Source organism: Oncorhynchus nerka, linkage group LG14, assembly GCF_034236695.1.
Source record: "Oncorhynchus nerka isolate Pitt River linkage group LG14, Oner_Uvic_2.0, whole genome shotgun sequence".
Classification (NCBI taxonomy): domain Eukaryota; kingdom Metazoa; phylum Chordata; class Actinopteri; order Salmoniformes; family Salmonidae; genus Oncorhynchus; species Oncorhynchus nerka.
The window spans coordinates 5,748,212-5,764,974 of NC_088409.1; the positions used below are offsets into that span (position 1 = coordinate 5,748,212).

The 16,763-nt window shown below is 49.2% G+C and overlaps 1 protein-coding gene across 1 annotated transcript; it reads left to right on the forward strand.

The window, feature by feature from the left end:
- Positions 1-54: 54 nt before the first annotated feature.
- On the forward strand, positions 55-15,890 carry fbxo43 (F-box protein 43). Its single transcript, XM_065027289.1, has 6 exons — positions 55-229; positions 1,346-2,425; positions 2,710-3,207; positions 6,240-6,342; positions 14,388-14,576; positions 15,350-15,890. The coding sequence occupies exons 2-6, from the start codon at positions 1,416-1,418 to the stop codon at positions 15,596-15,598; spliced, it is 2,049 nt and encodes a 682-aa protein (XP_064883361.1). The 5' UTR covers positions 55-229; positions 1,346-1,415; the 3' UTR covers positions 15,599-15,890.
- The last annotated feature ends 873 nt before the right edge of the window (positions 15,891-16,763 follow it).

The following is a 16,763-nucleotide window of genomic DNA, read 5'->3' on the forward strand; positions in this document are numbered from 1 at the left end:
CAAAGCATCGCGAGAAGTGGAGCGAGATGTGGCGTGAGAGACGCACCAGATTTGAAAACATCTCAGTCCTAAACACACACAGTTCATTAGGAGGACGAGGAGACTGTCGTCTGTATACGGGTACAACACGATATAGCTCTTTGCAATGTCCGACATTTTGCCTTTTGGCTAGAAGTTTAGTAAACAACACTTCGACACGGATTAACTTTCTTTCTGAAACAATAACTAGGTAAGTAACGTTAACTAGTTTTCTACGTAACGTTAACGTCTGTCTCAGGCTTGTATATACATATATATGTATATATGCATTACGTTTTAGTATGTATTTCAAGGTGAGTTGCTAACATTTAGTATATTAACTTTAAGCTAGTAATCCAATTGTTTAACAAGCAAAGCTAACTAGTAATAATAAAACAAACGATGGACTCTACATTGCAATCACATTCTGAAATTGCAACTGCTTTTTAACATTTTTGTTTTTGACGCCAGCCAGCCAGCCAGCCTTTCAGCTAGTCAGTCAGCTAGCCAGCCAGTCAGCCAGCCTTTTAGCTAGCTAGCCAGCCAGCCTTTCAGCTAGTCAGCTAGCCAGCCAGTCAGCCAGCCTTTTAGCTAGCTAGCCAGCCAGCCTTTCAGCTAGTCAGCTAGCCAGCCAGTCAGCCAGCCTTTTAGCTAGCTAGCCAGCCAGCCTTTCAGCTAGCCAGCCAGTCAGCCAGCCTTTTAGCTAGCCAGCCAGTCCGTCAGCCAGCCTTTCAGCTAGCCAGCCAGTCCGTCAGCCAGCCAGCCTTTCAGCTAGTCAGCCAGTCAGTCAGTCAGCCAACTAGCCAGCGGGCTAATGGGTCTCTAGGGAGAGAGGAGCCAGTGTCCCGAGCCTCAGTCGAGTTTTTTTTGGCGGTCGCAGTTCAGTTTTGAGCGGGCGACTGGGAGCCATGGAGATATCCATCCGGAACAGTTTAAAAACCCCAAAACGACGGGATTTAAATGCCGTTTATCAACAACATAGCAACTACGGAGTTGTTGTCACTGTCGTCGACTGCTAGTTAGCTTCTGGTTGTTTGTTTTATCCACTTGGAAGGTTAAAATGAACTACTCTCATAACCTGTTAACTATTGACCACTTTTTAAAATGTTTAAAAATTTTTTTTTTTAAATATACCTGAAGTCAGCTAGATATATATGTATATATATTTACCAAAATTGAGTACAGTTGACATGTTTGTTTAAGTTGAGCTAACTAGCTAGCTACATGAATGAACTTAGAGCTAACGTTAGCTAGTTAGCTTGTTTACAACAAAAGTGACCTAACCCTTTTTGTCTAACTGCATTGTTTATCCAATGTCTTCTCACAGATCCGTTTGAAACACCAGACCCGTCAGTCACCCCGGTGAAATATTTGTGTTTCTACATCTGAAAGGGAGTATGGAGCACTGTCTCAGACCAGATGTCAATTTCCACAACCTCAAAGACCTGCAATATGGAGCTTGTCATGACAGCGGATACCTGGACAGCGGCTACAGCTCTAAGATTGAGAGCGGAGAGGATTTTGACCTCTCAAAGTGTTGTTTATCTTCTGACGGTTTTCACGAAACGCCTAAAGAGAACGTTTCACGGACGGGCGAACCTCTGTCACCCAGAAAGAACAGACAACAAGCAGGCGTCAGAAGTCCGCAGAAAGACATCCTGAAGGAGCAGCCGCTGAAGAACGGCTGGTGTGAAACTCCTAAAGTGTCCAGGAGAGAGCCGTTGCTGAGAAGACGTCTCCTCGTGTCCAAAACGGCAGACGATACAGAAACGCCACGTACTAAAAGGACTGACTGGTCATCCAACGGCTCAAATGTGGTCTTTGACTCGCCGGATGCCTTTACTATCGGAGCTTTGGCTTCAAGCGCTTTAAAACCAGAAGACGTGCTTCTGTCCGGCAGGAAACTGCGTCTCTTCTTCTCTCTTGTGAAAACCTCGACACTCGAAGATGGTAAATGCAACATGACCAACGTCTCTCTCTTTGAGAGAAAGGCGTCTGCTTCGTCGCTCTCAGATGTAGACCTGGAAGGGAGCGTCGGTCCCTCAGACCTCCTTACCACGGAGATGCTGGAGACCCCACGCTATAGCAGATTAACACCCTCGGCCAAAGACAACTTCCAGACTCCGGTCAACAACGACGTAGCGGCTAACCTCTCGGACAGCCTGAGTGTCCTGAGCACCCCTACTCCTAAATATCACTTTGACACCCCTTCCTCCACCCCTACTCGTAAACTCTACGACCGCTCTATGTCTGAGGACAGCGGCTTCAGCTCCTTGGCTCTGGATAAATCCCAGGAGGTAGACAATGATGGTTCCTTCCAGGAGCTGCTGCTGTTGTCGTCGGGTAGCTCCAGGTGCAAGGAGACCCCCAGCAGGCTGACTGAGATGATGATGATGATGAAGAGGAGGTAGGCTAGATAGCTTTTTGACTTCCATTGAACGCCCTAGAACAGTGTTTCTCATGGCCAATCCTTGAGTACCCTCAACGGTATATACAAATGTGTGCTGTTTGGGTGGGGGGGTTGAGGAAGTTGAGTTGTGAAACATTGCCGTAGAACGTTTCAGTGTTGTATGTTTATGGTGTTTTTGTAGCTAATAATTGTAATATTTAATCATTTTAGTTGTAATTCAGTGTGTTGCTTGCTTCTGTTTTTTAATTTTTTAATTTTTAAAAGTTATTTATGATCATCAGGTCCAGACTGGAGCGCCAGCGTCGCCTCTCCACTCTCCGAGAGGGGGGTTCCCAGTCGGAGGGGGACCGGGACGTGAGGAACCTGGCAGCCCACAGAACTCATCGCAGAGAGAAGAAGAACCTCGTATCCCAGGAACATCTGGAGCGCAGCTTCTTCAAGGAGGACGACGACAGTGACGTCTTCCCGGATGTGACGCCGCCGAAAACAACAACAACAACAACCGCTAAGCTAGAGGACCTGTCCTTCACACCGGCCCTGCAGATGGTCCGGGCCCTGTCCCAGAGGACATCCAGGATGTTGTTGGAACGCACCAGTCTGGAGGAACTGCTGAGGGTCTCTGAGAAGGAGGCCTCCAGGACCACCATGCCCCTGGCTGGGCTGATCGGCAGGAAGATGGGCCTGGGGAAGGTAGACATCTTTACCGAGCTGAAGAGGAAGAATCTCAGACACATCCTGGCTAAGATTCTCAATCAGCTGTCCTCTGAAGATGTCTATAGGTGAGGATTTTAATACAGTACCTCCAGAAAGGACTCATACCCCTTCACTTACTCCACATTTTGTTCTTGTTACAGCCTGAATTAAAAAATGGATTAAATGTATGTTTTTGTTCCCTTACAATACACCATAATGACAGTGAAAACATTTTTTTATTTTTATAGAAATTGTAGCAAATTTATTGAGAATTTTGGTCGGACGGCCAGCTCTAGGCAGAGTCTGGGTAGTTCAGTTTGGTCGGACGGCCAGCTCTAGACAGTCTGGGTAGTTCAGTTTGGTCGGACGGCCAGCTCTAGGCAGAGTCTGGGTAGTTCAGTTTTCGGACGGCCAGCTCTAGGCAGAGTCTGGGTAGTTCAGTTTGTCGGACGGCCAGCTCTAGACAGAGTCTGGGTAGTTCAGTTTGGTCGGACGGCCAGCTTTGGGTAGTTCAGTTTGGTCGGACGGCCAGCTCTAGACAGAGTCTGGGCCAGCTCTAGGCAGAGTCTGGGTAGTTCAGTTTGGTCGGACGGCCAGCTCTAGACAGAGTCTGGGTAGTTCAGTTTGGTCGGACGGCCAGCTCTAGGCAGAGTCTGGGTAGTTCAGTTTGGTCGGACGGCCAGCTCTAGACAGTCTGGGTAGTTCAGTTTGGTCGGACGGCCAGCTCTAGACAGAGTCTGGGTAGTTCAGTTTGGTCGGACGGCCAGCTCTAGGCAGAGTCTGGGTAGTTCAGTTTGGTCGGAGCTTGGTTTTGGCCAGCTCTAGGCAGAGTCTGGGTAGTTCAGTTTGGTCGGACGGCCAGCTCTAGACAGAGTCTGGGTAGTTCAGTTTGGTCGGACGGCCAGCTCTAGGCAGAGTCTGGGTAGTTCAGTTCTAGGCAGAGTCTGGGTAGTTCAGTTTGGTCGGACGGCCAGCTCTAGGCACAGTCTGGGTAGTTCAGTTTGGTCGGACGGCCAGCTCTAGGCAGAGTCTGGGTAGCTCAGTTTGGTGGCCAGCTCTAGACAGAGTCTGGGTAGCTCAGTTTGGTCGGACGGCCAGCTCTAGACAGAGTCTGGGTAGTTCAGTCGGACGGCCAGCTTAGGCAGAGTCTGGGTAGTTCAGTTTGGTCGGACGGCCAGCTCTAGGCAGAGTCTGGGTAGTTCAGTTTGGTCGGACGGCCAGCTCTAGACAGAGTCTGGGTAGTTCAGTTTGGTCGGACGGCCAGCTCTAGGCAGAGTCTGGGTAGCTCAGTTTGGTCGGACGGCCAGCTCTAGACAGAGTCTGGGTAGTTCAGGGTCGGACGGCCAGCTCTAGACAGAGTCTGGGTAGTTCAGTTTGGTCGGACGGCCAGCTCTAGACAGAGTCTGGGTAGTTCAGTTTGGTCGGACGGCCAGCTCTAGACAGAGTCTGGGTAGCTCAGTTTGGTCGGACGGCCAGCTCTAGACAGAGTCTGGGTAGTCAGTTTGGTCGGACGGCCAGCTCTAGACAGAGTCTGGGTAGTTCAGTTTGGTCGGACGGCCAGCTCTAGGCAGAGTCTGGGTAGTTCAGTTTGGTCGGACGGCCAGCTCTAGGCAGAGTCTGGGTAGTTCAGTTTGGTCGGACGGCCAGCTCTAGGCAGAGTCTGTAGTTCAGTTTGGTCGGACGGCCAGCTCTAGGCAGAGTCTGGGTAGTTCAGTTTGGTCGGACGGCCAGCTCTAGGCAGAGTCTGGGTAGTTCAGTTTGGTCGGACGGCCAGCTCTAGGCAGAGTCTGGGTAGTTCAGTTTGGTCGGACGGCCAGCTCTAGACAGAGTCTGGGTAGCTCAGTTTGGTCGGACGGCCAGCTCTAGACAGAGTCTGGGTAGCTCAGTTTGGTCGGACGGCCAGCTCTAGACAGAGTCTGGGTAGTTCAGTTTGGTCGGACGGCCAGCTCTAGACAGAGTCTGGGTAGCTCAGTTTGGTCGGACGGCCAGCTCTAGACAGTCTGGGTAGCTCAGTTTGGTCGGACGGCCAGCTCTAGACAGTCTGGGTAGCTCAGTTTGGTCGGACGGCCAGCTCTAGGCAGAGTCTGGGTAGCTCAGTTTGGTCGGACGGCCAGCTCTAGACAGAGTCTGGGTAGTTCAGTTTGGTCGGACGGCCAGCTCTAGACAGAGTCTGGGTAGCTCAGTTTGGTCGGACGGCCAGCTCTAGACAGAGTCTGGGTAGCTCAGTTTGGTCGGACGGCCAGCTCTAGACAGAGTCTGGGTAGCTCAGTTTGGTCGGACGGCCAGCTCTAGACAGAGTCTGGGTAGTTCAGTTTGGTCGGACGGCCAGCTCTAGACAGAGTCTGGGTAGCTCAGTTTGGTCGGACGGCCAGCTCTAGACAGAGTCTGGGTAGCTCAGTTTGGTCGGACGGCCAGCTCTAGACAGAGTCTGGGTAGCTCAGTTTGGTCGGACGGCCAGCTCTAGACAGAGTCTGGGTAGTTCAGTTTGGTCGGACGGCCAGCTCTAGACAGAGTCTGGGTAGCTCAGTTTTCGGACGGCCAGCTCTAGACAGTCTGGGTAGCTCAGTTTGGTCGGACGGCCAGCTCTAGACAGAGTCTGGGTAGCTCAGTTTGGTCTGGGAGTTTCAGATATAACCTGTCAACTCTGATATAACCTGTCAACTCTGGGACCCTCCTATAGACGGGTGTGTTTTCTCTAAATCAATGTTCAAACTATTGAATTGGCTACAGGTGGACTCCGATCGGTTTGTAGCGACGTCTCGCAGATGATCGAAGGAAGTCTCATGCACCCGAGTCCAATTTGCAGTGTCATAACAGAGGGCTCTGAACACTTAACTAAATAAGATTTCTGTATTTCATTTTGATAAAATGTGGACGGATTCAAAACATGTTTTCAACTTTGTCATTTTGTTGTGTTGGGTTTTGTGTGCAAATGGGTGAGAAACAAAAACCATTTTGGAATTCAGGGCTGTAAACACAACAAAACATGTGGAATAAGACAAGGGCTATATGAATACTCTCTGAAAGGTGTGTGTGTAATCAAAACGCTTGCTAGAACATTCTATTACCACGTCATTGTCATGACATTGTTGCGTGTGTTCGTTCTCCTGGTCTACAGGGTCGGTCAGGTGTCCCGTAGCTGGGATGAGATCATAGTTCAGAACAAGATGTCCAGCCGCAGGAGGAGACACTACCTGATGGACGTCAAGGCCTCTCTGGAGGTGAGGGTGTCTCCTTGTAACCGTGTTTCAGCATTGATCTAGAAAAGCACTTTGTCTGGGGCCCCTATTATTAGTGTCTCAGTAGGAGGATCTAGGATCAGGTCCCATTTGTACATGAGTCTTATTCATTAGGATCTAGGTCTCCATGAGTCTTAGTCATTAGGATCTAGGATCAGGTCCATGAGTCTTATTCATTGTCTAGGTGTCCATGAGTCTTATTCATTAGATCTAGGATCAGGTCCATGAGTCTTATTCATTAGGATCTAGGATCAGGTCCATGAGTCTTATTCATTATGATCTAGGATCATTAATGTAGTCTTATTCATTAGGATCTAGGATCAGGTCCATGAGTCTTATTCTGTCTGTGTCCATGAGTCTTATTCATTAGGATCTAGGATCAGGTCCATGAGTCTTATTCATTGTCTAGGATGTCCATGAGTCTTATTCATTAGGATCTAGGATCAGGTTAATGTAGTCTTATTCATTATGATCTAGGATCAGGTCCATGAGTCTTATTCATTAGGATCAGGTCCATGAGTCTTATTCATTAGGATCAGGTTAATGTAGTCTTATTCATTAGGATCTAGGATCAGGTCCATAAGTCCATCTGTCATGAGTCTTATTCATTATGATCTAGGATCAGGTCCATGAGTCTTATTCATTATGATCTAGGATCAGGTCCATGAGTCTTATTCATTAGGATCTAGGATCAGGTCCATGAGGGTCATTAGGATCTAGGGTCAGGTCCCATCTGTCCATGTAGTCAGTAGGATCTAGGATCAGGTCCCATCTGTCTGTAGTCTTATTCATTAGGATCTAGGATCAGGTCCATGTATTCTTATTCATGATCTAGGATCAGGTCAGTGTGGGGTCTAGGATCAGGTCAGTGTGGGGTCTAGGATCAGGTTAGGGTCTAGGATCAGGTCCGCGTAGGGTCTAGGATCAGGTCCGTAGGGTCTAGGATCAGGTCCGTGTAGGGTCTGAGGATCAGGTCCATGTCTTAGTCAGTAGGGTCTAGGATCAGGTCCGAGTAGGGTCTAGGATCAGGTCCATGTCTTAGTCAGTAGGGTCTAGGATCAGGTCCGCGTCTTAGTCAGTAGGGTCTAGGATCAGGTTAGGGTCTAGGATCAGGTCCGTGTCTTAGTCAGTAGGGTCTAGGATCAGGTCCGTGTCTTAGTCAGTAGGGTCTAGGATCAGGTCCATGTCGTCTAGGATCAGGTCCATGTCGTCTTATTCAGTATGGTCTAGGATCAGGTCCATGTAGTCTTAGTCATTAGGGTCTAGGATCAGGTCCATGAGTCTTATTCATTAGGATCTAGGATCAGGTCCATGAGTCTTATTCATTATGATCTAGGATCAGGTTAATGTAGTCTTATTCATTAGGATCTAGGATCAGGTCCATGAGTCTTATTCATTAGGATCTAGGATCAGGTCCATGAGTCTTATTCATTAGGATCTAGGATCAGGTCCATGAGTCTTATTCATTAGGATCTAGGATCAGGTTAATGTAGTCTTATTCATTATGATCTAGGATCAGGTCCATGAGTCTTATTCATTAGGATCAGGTCCATGAGTCTTATTCATTAGGATCAGGTTAATGTAGTCTTATTCATTAGGATCTAGGATCAGGTCCATAAGTCTTATTCATTATGATCTAGGATCAGGTCCATGAGTCTTATTCATTATGATCTAGGATCAGGTCCATGAGTCTTATTCATTATGATCTAGGATCAGGTCCATGAGTCTTATTCATTAGGATCTAGGATCAGGTCCATGAGTCTTATTCATTAGGATCTAGGATCAGGTCCATGAGTCTTATTCATTAGTCTAGGGTCAGGTCCCATCTGTCCATGTAGTCAGTAGGATCTAGGATCAGGTCCCATCTGTCTGTAGTCTTATTCATTAGGATCTAGGATCAGGTCCATGTATTCTTATTCATTATGATCTAGGATCAGGTCAGTGTGGGGTCTAGGATCAGGTCAGTGTGGGGTCTAGGATCAGGTCCGCGTAGGGTCTAGGATCAGGTCCGCGTAGGGTCTAGGATCAGGTCCGCGTAGGGTCTAGGATCAGGTCCGCGTAGGGTCTAGGATCAGGTCCGCGTAGGGTCTAGGATCAGGTCCGCGTAGGGTCTAGGATCAGGTCCGCGTAGGGTCTAGGATCAGGTCCAGGGTCTAGGATCAGGTCCGTGTAGGGTCTAGGATCAGGTCCATGTCTTAGTCAGTAGGGTCTAGGATCAGGTCCAGTAGGGTCTAGGATCAGGTCCATGTCTTAGTCAGTAGGGTCTAGGATCAGGTCCGCGTCTTAGTCAGTAGGGTCTAGGATCAGGTCCCGTAGGGTCTAGGATCAGGTCCGTCTTAGTCAGTAGGGTCTAGGATCAGGTCCGTGTCTTAGTCAGTAGGGTCTAGGATCAGGTCCATGTCGTCTAGGATCAGGTCCATGTCGTCTTATTCAGTAGGGTCTAGGATCAGGTCCATGTAGTCTTAGTCATTAGGGTCTAGGATCAGGTCCATGTAGGGTCTATGATCAGGTCCATGTAGTCTAGGATCATTTCCATTAGCCAGTAGGGTCTAGGATCAGGTCCGTGTAGTCTAGGATCAGGTCGTGTAGTCTAGGATCAGGGTCGTCTAGGATCAGGTCCGTGATCAGGTCCATGTAGTCTAGGATCAGGTCCATGTAGGGTCTAGGATCAGCTCCATGATCAGGATCATTTCCATGTAGCCAGTAGGGTCTAGGATCAGCTCCATGTAGTCTGTCTTCAGGTCCATGTAGGGTCTAGGATCAGGTCCATGTAGTCTAGATCAGGTCCATGTAGTCTAGGATCATTTCCATGTAGCCAGTAGGGTCTAGGGATCAGCTCCATGTCGTCTAGGATCAGCTCCATGTAGTCTAGGATCAGTCCATGTCGTCTAGGATCAGTCATGTAGGATCAGGTCCGTGTAGTCTAGGATCGGGTCCCTGTAGGGTCTAGGATCAGGTCCATGTAGGGTCTAGGATCAGGTCCATGTAGGGTCTAGGATCAGGTCCATGTAGGGTCTAGGATCAGGTCCATGTAGGTCTAGGATCAGGTCCATGTAGGGTCTAGGATCAGGTCCATGTAGGGTCTAGGATCAGGTCTAGGGTCTAGGATCAGGTCCATGTAGGGTCTAGGATCAGCTCCATGTAGGGTCTAGGATCAGCTCCATGTAGGGTCTAGGATAGCTCCATGTAGTCTAGGGGTCCATGTAGGATCAGGTCCAGTAGGGTCTAGGATCAGCTCCATGTAGTCTAGGATCAGGTCCATGTAGGGTCTAGGATCAGGTCCATCCGTCTTAGCCAGTAGGGTCTAGGATCAGGTCCATGAGGGTCAGGATCAGGTCCATGTAGTCTAGGATCAGGTCCATGTAGGGTCTAGGATCAGGTCCATGTAGGGTCTAGGATCAGTCCGTGTAGTCTAGGATCAGGTCCGTGTGGTCTAGGATCAGGTCCGTGTGGTCTAGGATCAGGTCCATGTAGGGTCTAGGATCAGGTCCATGTAGGGTCTAGGATCAGGTCCATGTAGGGTCTAGGATCAGGTCCATGTAGTCTATGATCAGGTCCATGTAGGGTCTAGGATCAGGTCCATGTCGTCTTAGCCAGTAGGGTCTAGGATCAGCTCCATGTAGCCAGTAGGGTCTAGGATCATTTCCATGTAGTCTAGGATCATTTCCATGTAGCCAGTAGGGTCTAGGATCAGCTCCATGTAGTCTATGATCAGGTCCATGTGGTCTAGGATCAGGTCCATGTAGTCTAGGATCAGGTCCATGTAGTCTATGATCAGGTCCATGTAGGGTCTAGGATCAGGTCCCATGTAGGGTCTAGGATCAGCTCCATGTAGTCTAGGATCAGGTCCATGTAGGGTCTAGGATCAGGTCCATGTAGTCTAGGATCAGGTCCGTGTAGTCTAGGATCAGGTCCATGGTCTAGGATCAGGTCCATGAGTCTAGGATCCATGTAGGGTCTAGGATCAGGTCCATGTAGTCTGGATCAGGTCCGTGGTCTAGGATCAGGTCCATGTAGGGTCTAGGATCAGGTCCATGTAGTCTAGGATCAGGTCCATGTAGCCAGTAGGGTCTAGGATCAGGTCCGTGTAGTCTAGGATCAGGTCCGTGTAGTCTAGGATCAGGTCCGTGTAGTCTAGGATCAGGTCCGTGTCGTCTAGGATCAGGTCCATGTAGTCTAGGATCAGGTCCATGTAGGGTCTAGGATCAGCTCCATGTAGTCTAGGATCATTTCCATGTAGCCAGTAGGGTCTAGGATCAGCTCCATGTAGTCTATGATCAGGTCCATGTAGGGTCAGGATCAGCTCCATGTAGTCTAGGATCAGGTCCATGTAGTCTAGGATCATTTCCATGTAGCCAGTAGGGTCTAGGATCAGCTCCATGTAGTCTAGGATCAGCTCCATGTCGTCAGCTCCATAGTCTAGGATCAGGTCCATAGGATCGGGTCCCTGTAGGGTCTAGGATCAGGTCCATGTAGGGTCTAGGATCAGGTCCATGTAGGGTCTAGGATCAGGTCCGTGTAGTCTAGGATCAGGTCCATGTAGGGTCTAGGATCAGGTCCATGTAGGGTAGGGTCTATGATCAGCTCCATGTAGGGTCTAGGATCAGCTCCATGTAGGGTCTAGGATCAGCTCCATGTAGTCTAGGATCAGGTCCATGAGTCTAGGATCAGTGTAGTCTAGGATCAGGTCCGTGTAGTCTAGGATCAGCTCCGTGTAGTCTAGGATCAGGTCCGTGTAGTCTAGGATCATTTCCATGTAGCCAGTAGGGTCTAGGATCAGCTCCATGTAGTCTAGGATCAGGTCCATGTAGGGTCTAGGATCAGGTCCATGTCGTCTTAGCCAGTAGGGTCTAGGATCAGCTCCATGTAGTCTAGGATCAGCTCCATGTAGTCTAGGATCAGCTCCATGTAGTCTAGGATCAGCTCCATGTAGTCTAGGATCAGGTCCGTGTAGTCTAGGATCGGGTCCCTGTAGGGTCTAGGATCAGGTCCATGTAGGGTCTAGGATCAGGTCCAGGGTCAGGTCCATGTAGGGTCTAGGATCAGGTCCATGTAGGGTCTAGGATCAGGTCCATGTAGGGTCTAGGATCAGGTCCATGTAGGGTCTAGGATCAGCTCCATGTAGGGTCTAGGATCAGCTCCATGTAGGGTCTATGATCAGCTCCATGTAGGGTCTATGATCAGCTCCATGTAGGGTCTAGGATCAGCTCCGTGTAGTCTAGGATCAGGTCCGTGTGGTCTAGGATCAGGTCCGTGTGGTCTAGGATCAGGTCCGTGTGGTCTAGGATCAGGTCCGTGTAGTCTAGGATCAGGTCCATGTAGGGTCTAGGATCAGGTCCATGTAGGGTCTAGGATCAGGTCCATGTAGTCTATGATCAGGTCCATGTAGGGTCTAGGATCATGGTCCAGTAGGGTCTAGGATCAGCTCCATGTAGGTCAGTAGGGTCTAGGATCATTTCCATGTAGTCTATGATCATTTCCATGTAGCCAGTAGGGTCTAGGATCAGCTCCATGTAGTCTAGGATCAGGTCCATGTGGTCTAGGATCAGGTCCATGTAGTCTAGGATCAGGTCCATGTAGTCTATGATCAGGTCCATGTAGGGTCTAGGATCAGGTCCGTCTTAGCCAGTAGGGTCTAGGATCAGCTCCATGTAGTCTAGGATCAGGTCCATGTAGGGTCTAGGATCAGGTCCGTGTAGTCTAGGATCAGGTCCTGTGTAGTCTAGATCAGGTCCGTGTAGTCTAGGATCAGGTCCATAGTCTAGGATCCATGTAGGGTCTAGGATCAGGTCCGTGTAGTCTAGGATCAGGTCCGTGTAGTCTAGGATCAGGTCCGTGTAGTCTAGGATCAGGTCCATGTAGTCTAGGATCAGGTCCATGTAGTCTATGATCAGGTCCATGTAGTCTAGGATCAGGTCCATGTAGCCAGTAGGGTCTAGGATCAGGTCCTAGTCTGATCAGGTCCGTAGTAGTCTAGGATCAGGTCCATGTAGTCTAGGATCAGGTCCGTAGTCTAGGATCAGGTCCGTGTGTCTAGGATCAGGTCCATGTAGTCTAGGATCAGGTCCATGTAGGGTCTAGGATCAGCTCCATGTAGTCTAGGATCATTTCCATGTAGCCAGTAGGGTCTAGGATCAGGTCCATGTAGTCTATGATCAGGTCCATGTAGGGTCTAGGATCAGGTCCAGTCTAGGATCAGGTCCATGTAGTCTAGGATCATTTCCATGTAGCCAGTAGGGTCTAGGATCAGCTCCATGTAGTCTAGGATCAGCTCCATGTCGTCTAGGATCAGCTCCATGTAGTCTAGGATCAGGTCCATGTAGTCTAGGATCGGGGTAGGGTCTAGGATCAGGTCCATGTAGGGTCTAGGATCAGGTCCATGTAGGGTCTAGGATCAGGTCCATGTAGTCTAGGATCAGGTCCATGTAGGGTCTAGGATCAGGTCCATGTAGGGTCTAGGATCAGCTCCATGTAGGGTCTATGATCAGGTCCATGTAGGGTCTATGATCAGCTCCATGTAGGGTCTAGGATCAGCTCCATCTAGGATAGGTCCGTGTAGTCTAGGATCAGGTCCATGTAGGGTCTAGGATCAGGTCCGTGTAGTCTAGGATCAGGTCCATGTAGTCTAGGATCAGGTCCGTGTAGTCTAGGATCAGGTCCTCCATGTAGCCAGTAGGGTCTAGGATCAGCTCCATGTAGTCTAGGATCAGGTCCATGTAGGGTCTAGGATCAGGTCCATGTCCTTATGTAGGGTCTAGGATCAGGTCCATGTTTAAAACAGGATCCGGTCCGTGTAGTCTAGGATCCATGTAGTAGTCTAGGATCCGGTCCATGTAGTCTAGGATCAGTCCATGTAGTCTAGGATCAGGTCCATGTAGAGGATCAGGTCCGTGTAGTCTAGGATCAGGTCCAGTCAGTCTAGGATCGGGTCCGTGTAGTCTAGGATCGGGTCCGTTAGGGTCTAGGATCAGGTCCATGTAGGGTCTAGGATCAGGTCCATGTAGGGTCTAGGACGGGTTGTAGGGTCTAGGATCAGGTTGTAGGGTCTAGGATCAGGTCCGTGTAGGGTCTAGGATCAGGTCCATGTAGTCTATGATCAGGTCCATGTAGGGTCTAGGATCAGGTCCATGTCGTCTTAGCCAGTAGGGTCTAGGATCAGCTCCATGTAGCCAGTAGGGTCTAGGATCATTTCCATGTAGTCTATGATCATTTCCATGTAGCCAGTAGGGTCTAGGATCAGCTCCATGTAGTCTATGATCAGGTCCATGTGGTCTAGGATCAGGTCCATGTAGTCTATGATCAGGTCCATGTAGTCTATGATCAGGTCCATGTAGGGTCTAGGATCAGGTCCATGTCGTAAAGCCAGTAGGGTCTAGGATCAGCTCCATGTAGTCTAGGATCAGGTCCATGTAGGGTCTAGGATCAGTCCGTGTAGTCTAGGATCAGGTCCATGTAGTCTAGGATCAGGTCCATGTAGTCTAGGATCAGGTCCGTGTAGTCTAGGATCAGGTCCGTGTAGTCAGGATCAGGTCCGTAGTCTAGGATCAGGTCCGTGTAGTCTAGGATCAGGTCCATGTAGTCTAGGATCAGGTCCATGTAGTCTAGGATCAGGTCCATGTAGGGTCTAGGATCAGCTCCATGTAGTCTATGATCAGGTCCATGTAGCCAGTAGGGTCTATGATCAGGTCCATGTAGCCAGTAGGGTCTAGGATCAGGTCCATGTAGCCAGTAGGGTCTAGGATCAGCTCCATGTAGTCTAGGATCAGCTCCATGTAGGGTCTAGGATCAGGTCCATGTAGGGTCTAGGATCAGGTCCATGTAGGGTCTAGGATCAGGTCCCTGTAGTCTAGGATCAGGTCCATGTCGTCTTAGCCACTAGGGTCTAAAGGACAAACTAATCCTAGATCACCACTCCAACTGAGCCTCTTTATGAATACAGCTCCAGTCAGATGTTCTATATATATTTAATACAGGGCTACTTTCACCAACACTGTTCATTCCCTGTGTGTGTGTGTGTGTGTGTGCAGCTTGGCAGTGCAGTCCATGTCCCTGATGCAGAGACCAGGTTGACCCTGCCGAGCCGGTCTGTCCTGAAGTCAGTCCAGGCCCAGTCCAGGACCCCCAATACCAGCATCCGTGGTACCCCCCAGTCAGGAACGGGCACTTCAACCCCCGTCCAGCACAACTCAGCCAGCAAACAGGACCTGTTCATACAGGTGAGTCCCCTGTGTCATGTTATGTGGCCCTACCTTTCAGGTATATTTAATAAAAAAATAAGACATTAGTTTATGGCCGTTATGAATTAAAACACACATCCAACTATCGTGGTCAAGGACACTAGCTCTGTTGGGTTGTGGATCCTTCCCTGTAGACAAGGACACTAGCTCTGTTAGGTTGTGGATCCTTCCCTGTGGACAAGGACACTAGCTCTGTTAGGTTGTGGATCCTTCCCTGTAGACAAGGACACTAGCTCTGTTAGGTTGTGGATCCTTCCCTGTAGACAAGGACACTAGCTCTGTTAGCTCTGTTGGGTTGTGGGTCCTTCCCTGTAGACAAGGACACTAGCTCTGTTAGGTTGTGGATCCTTCCCTGTAGACAAGGACACTAGCTCTGTTAGGTTGTGGGTCCTTCCCTGTAGACAAGGACACTAGCTCTGTTAGGTTGTGGATCCCTCCCTGTAGACAAGGACACTAGCTCTGTTAGGTTGTGGATCCTTCCCTGTAGACAAGGACACTAGCTCTGTTGGTGGATCCTTCCCTGTAGACAAGGACACTAGGTCTGTTAGGTCTGTTAGGACACTAGCTCTGTTAGGTCTGTTAGGACACTAGCTCTGTTAGGTCTGTTAGGACACTAGCTCTGTTAGGTCTGTTAGGACACTAGGTCTGTTAGGACACTAGCTCTGTTAGGTCTGTTAGGACACTAGCTCTGTTAGGTCTGTTAGGACACTAGCTCTAATCTCTGTTTTATATTGTGTTTTCTGTCCTCCTAGGTGGCCAAAACCCTCTTCACTGACGAATGTCTGAAGCCCTGCCCTCGGTGCCGGCACCCTGCTCGGTGTCACTCGGTGAAGATGGAGGCAGTGTGTAGCAGCGTTGACTGTGGATTCCGGTTCTGTACCGGCTGCCTTTGTGCCTTCCACGGATCCAGAGAGTGCGCTAGCCTGTCGGCCAAGAGACGGAGCAAGACGGACGTTCTTCCCGGGAGCGCTCGGAGCAAACGCAATGTCAGGAGATTGTGAATGTGTGGTTTTAAAAAAAATGTATTATGTTTAGTTGTTTTGCAATTATTTGTACTTCCTGTCCCCTCTTTTAAAACATTTGTTTCGCTCGGATATGTTTTTAATTATGGGTCGGAGAGGAGCCGAGACAGGAGAACCAATCAGAGATGAAATGGCTGCTGAATGCTGGGCTCCTCCATTGACTGAATGTTGTTTTCTCTTCTCGACTGAATTTCCATGGTTTTATATGAATGTTTCTGTACATTGTCTACATTTGCACATTTATTTTAATAAAGTTGTACTTTTTTACATATTTTATTTGATGCTGTAATGTGGAAAACAGAATGTGGAAAACGTCTAGGGGTCTGAATACTTTCCGAATGCACTGAAGGCCTTCATCCCCCTGCAGAATGGATCCCAGTTGGATCCTCGCATGAGCTATTTGAACAGGGACAAATCGTACTACACCGGCTCCGACGCTCGTCTTATGTGGCAGTGTTTGCCCACCACAAAGGGAAACCCAGCCGCGAGCTGCCCAGTGACACGAGCCTAAACCAGGCGAGCTAAATCACTTCTATGCTCGGCTTCGAGGCAAGCAACACTGAGGCGTGCATGAGAGCATCAGCTGTTCTGGATGACTGTGGGATCACGCTCTCCGTAGCCGACGTGAGTAAGACCTTTTTAAACCGGTCAACATACACAAGGCTGCGGGGCCAGACGGATTACCAGGACGTGTGCTGACCAACTGGCAGGTGTCTTCACTGACATTTTCAACATGTCCCAAGCAGACCACCATAGTCCCTGTGTCCAAGAACACAAAGGTAACCTGCCTAGATGACTACAGACCTGTAAGCACTCACATCTGTAGCCATGAAGTGCTTTAAAAGGCTGGTCTTGGCTCACATCAACACCATTATTCCAGACACCCGAGACCCACTCCAATTCGCTACCGCCCAAACAGATCCACAGATGTGTACGACCCAGTACACCACTGGGGTACATCACCAGGCGGTGTCAGAGGAAGGCCCTACAAATTGTCAAAGACCCCAGCCACCCCAGTTCTTTATACTACCGCATGGCAAGCAGGACCGAAGTGCCAAGTCTAGGACAAAGACTTCTCAACAGTTTTTACCCCCAAGACATAAGACTCCTCAATGGGTAATCACATGGCTACCTGGACTATTTG

Coding starts and splice junctions, on each gene's coding strand:
- fbxo43 (XM_065027289.1), top strand. CDS start 1,416: ATGGAGCACTGTCTCAGACCAGATGTCAATTTCCACAACCTCAAAGAC. Junction 2,426..2,709: donor ATGATGATGATGAAGAGGAG/GTAGGCTAGATA, acceptor TATGATCATCAG/GTCCAGACTGGAGCGCCAGC. Junction 14,577..15,349: donor AACAGGACCTGTTCATACAG/GTGAGTCCCCTG, acceptor CTGTCCTCCTAG/GTGGCCAAAACCCTCTTCAC.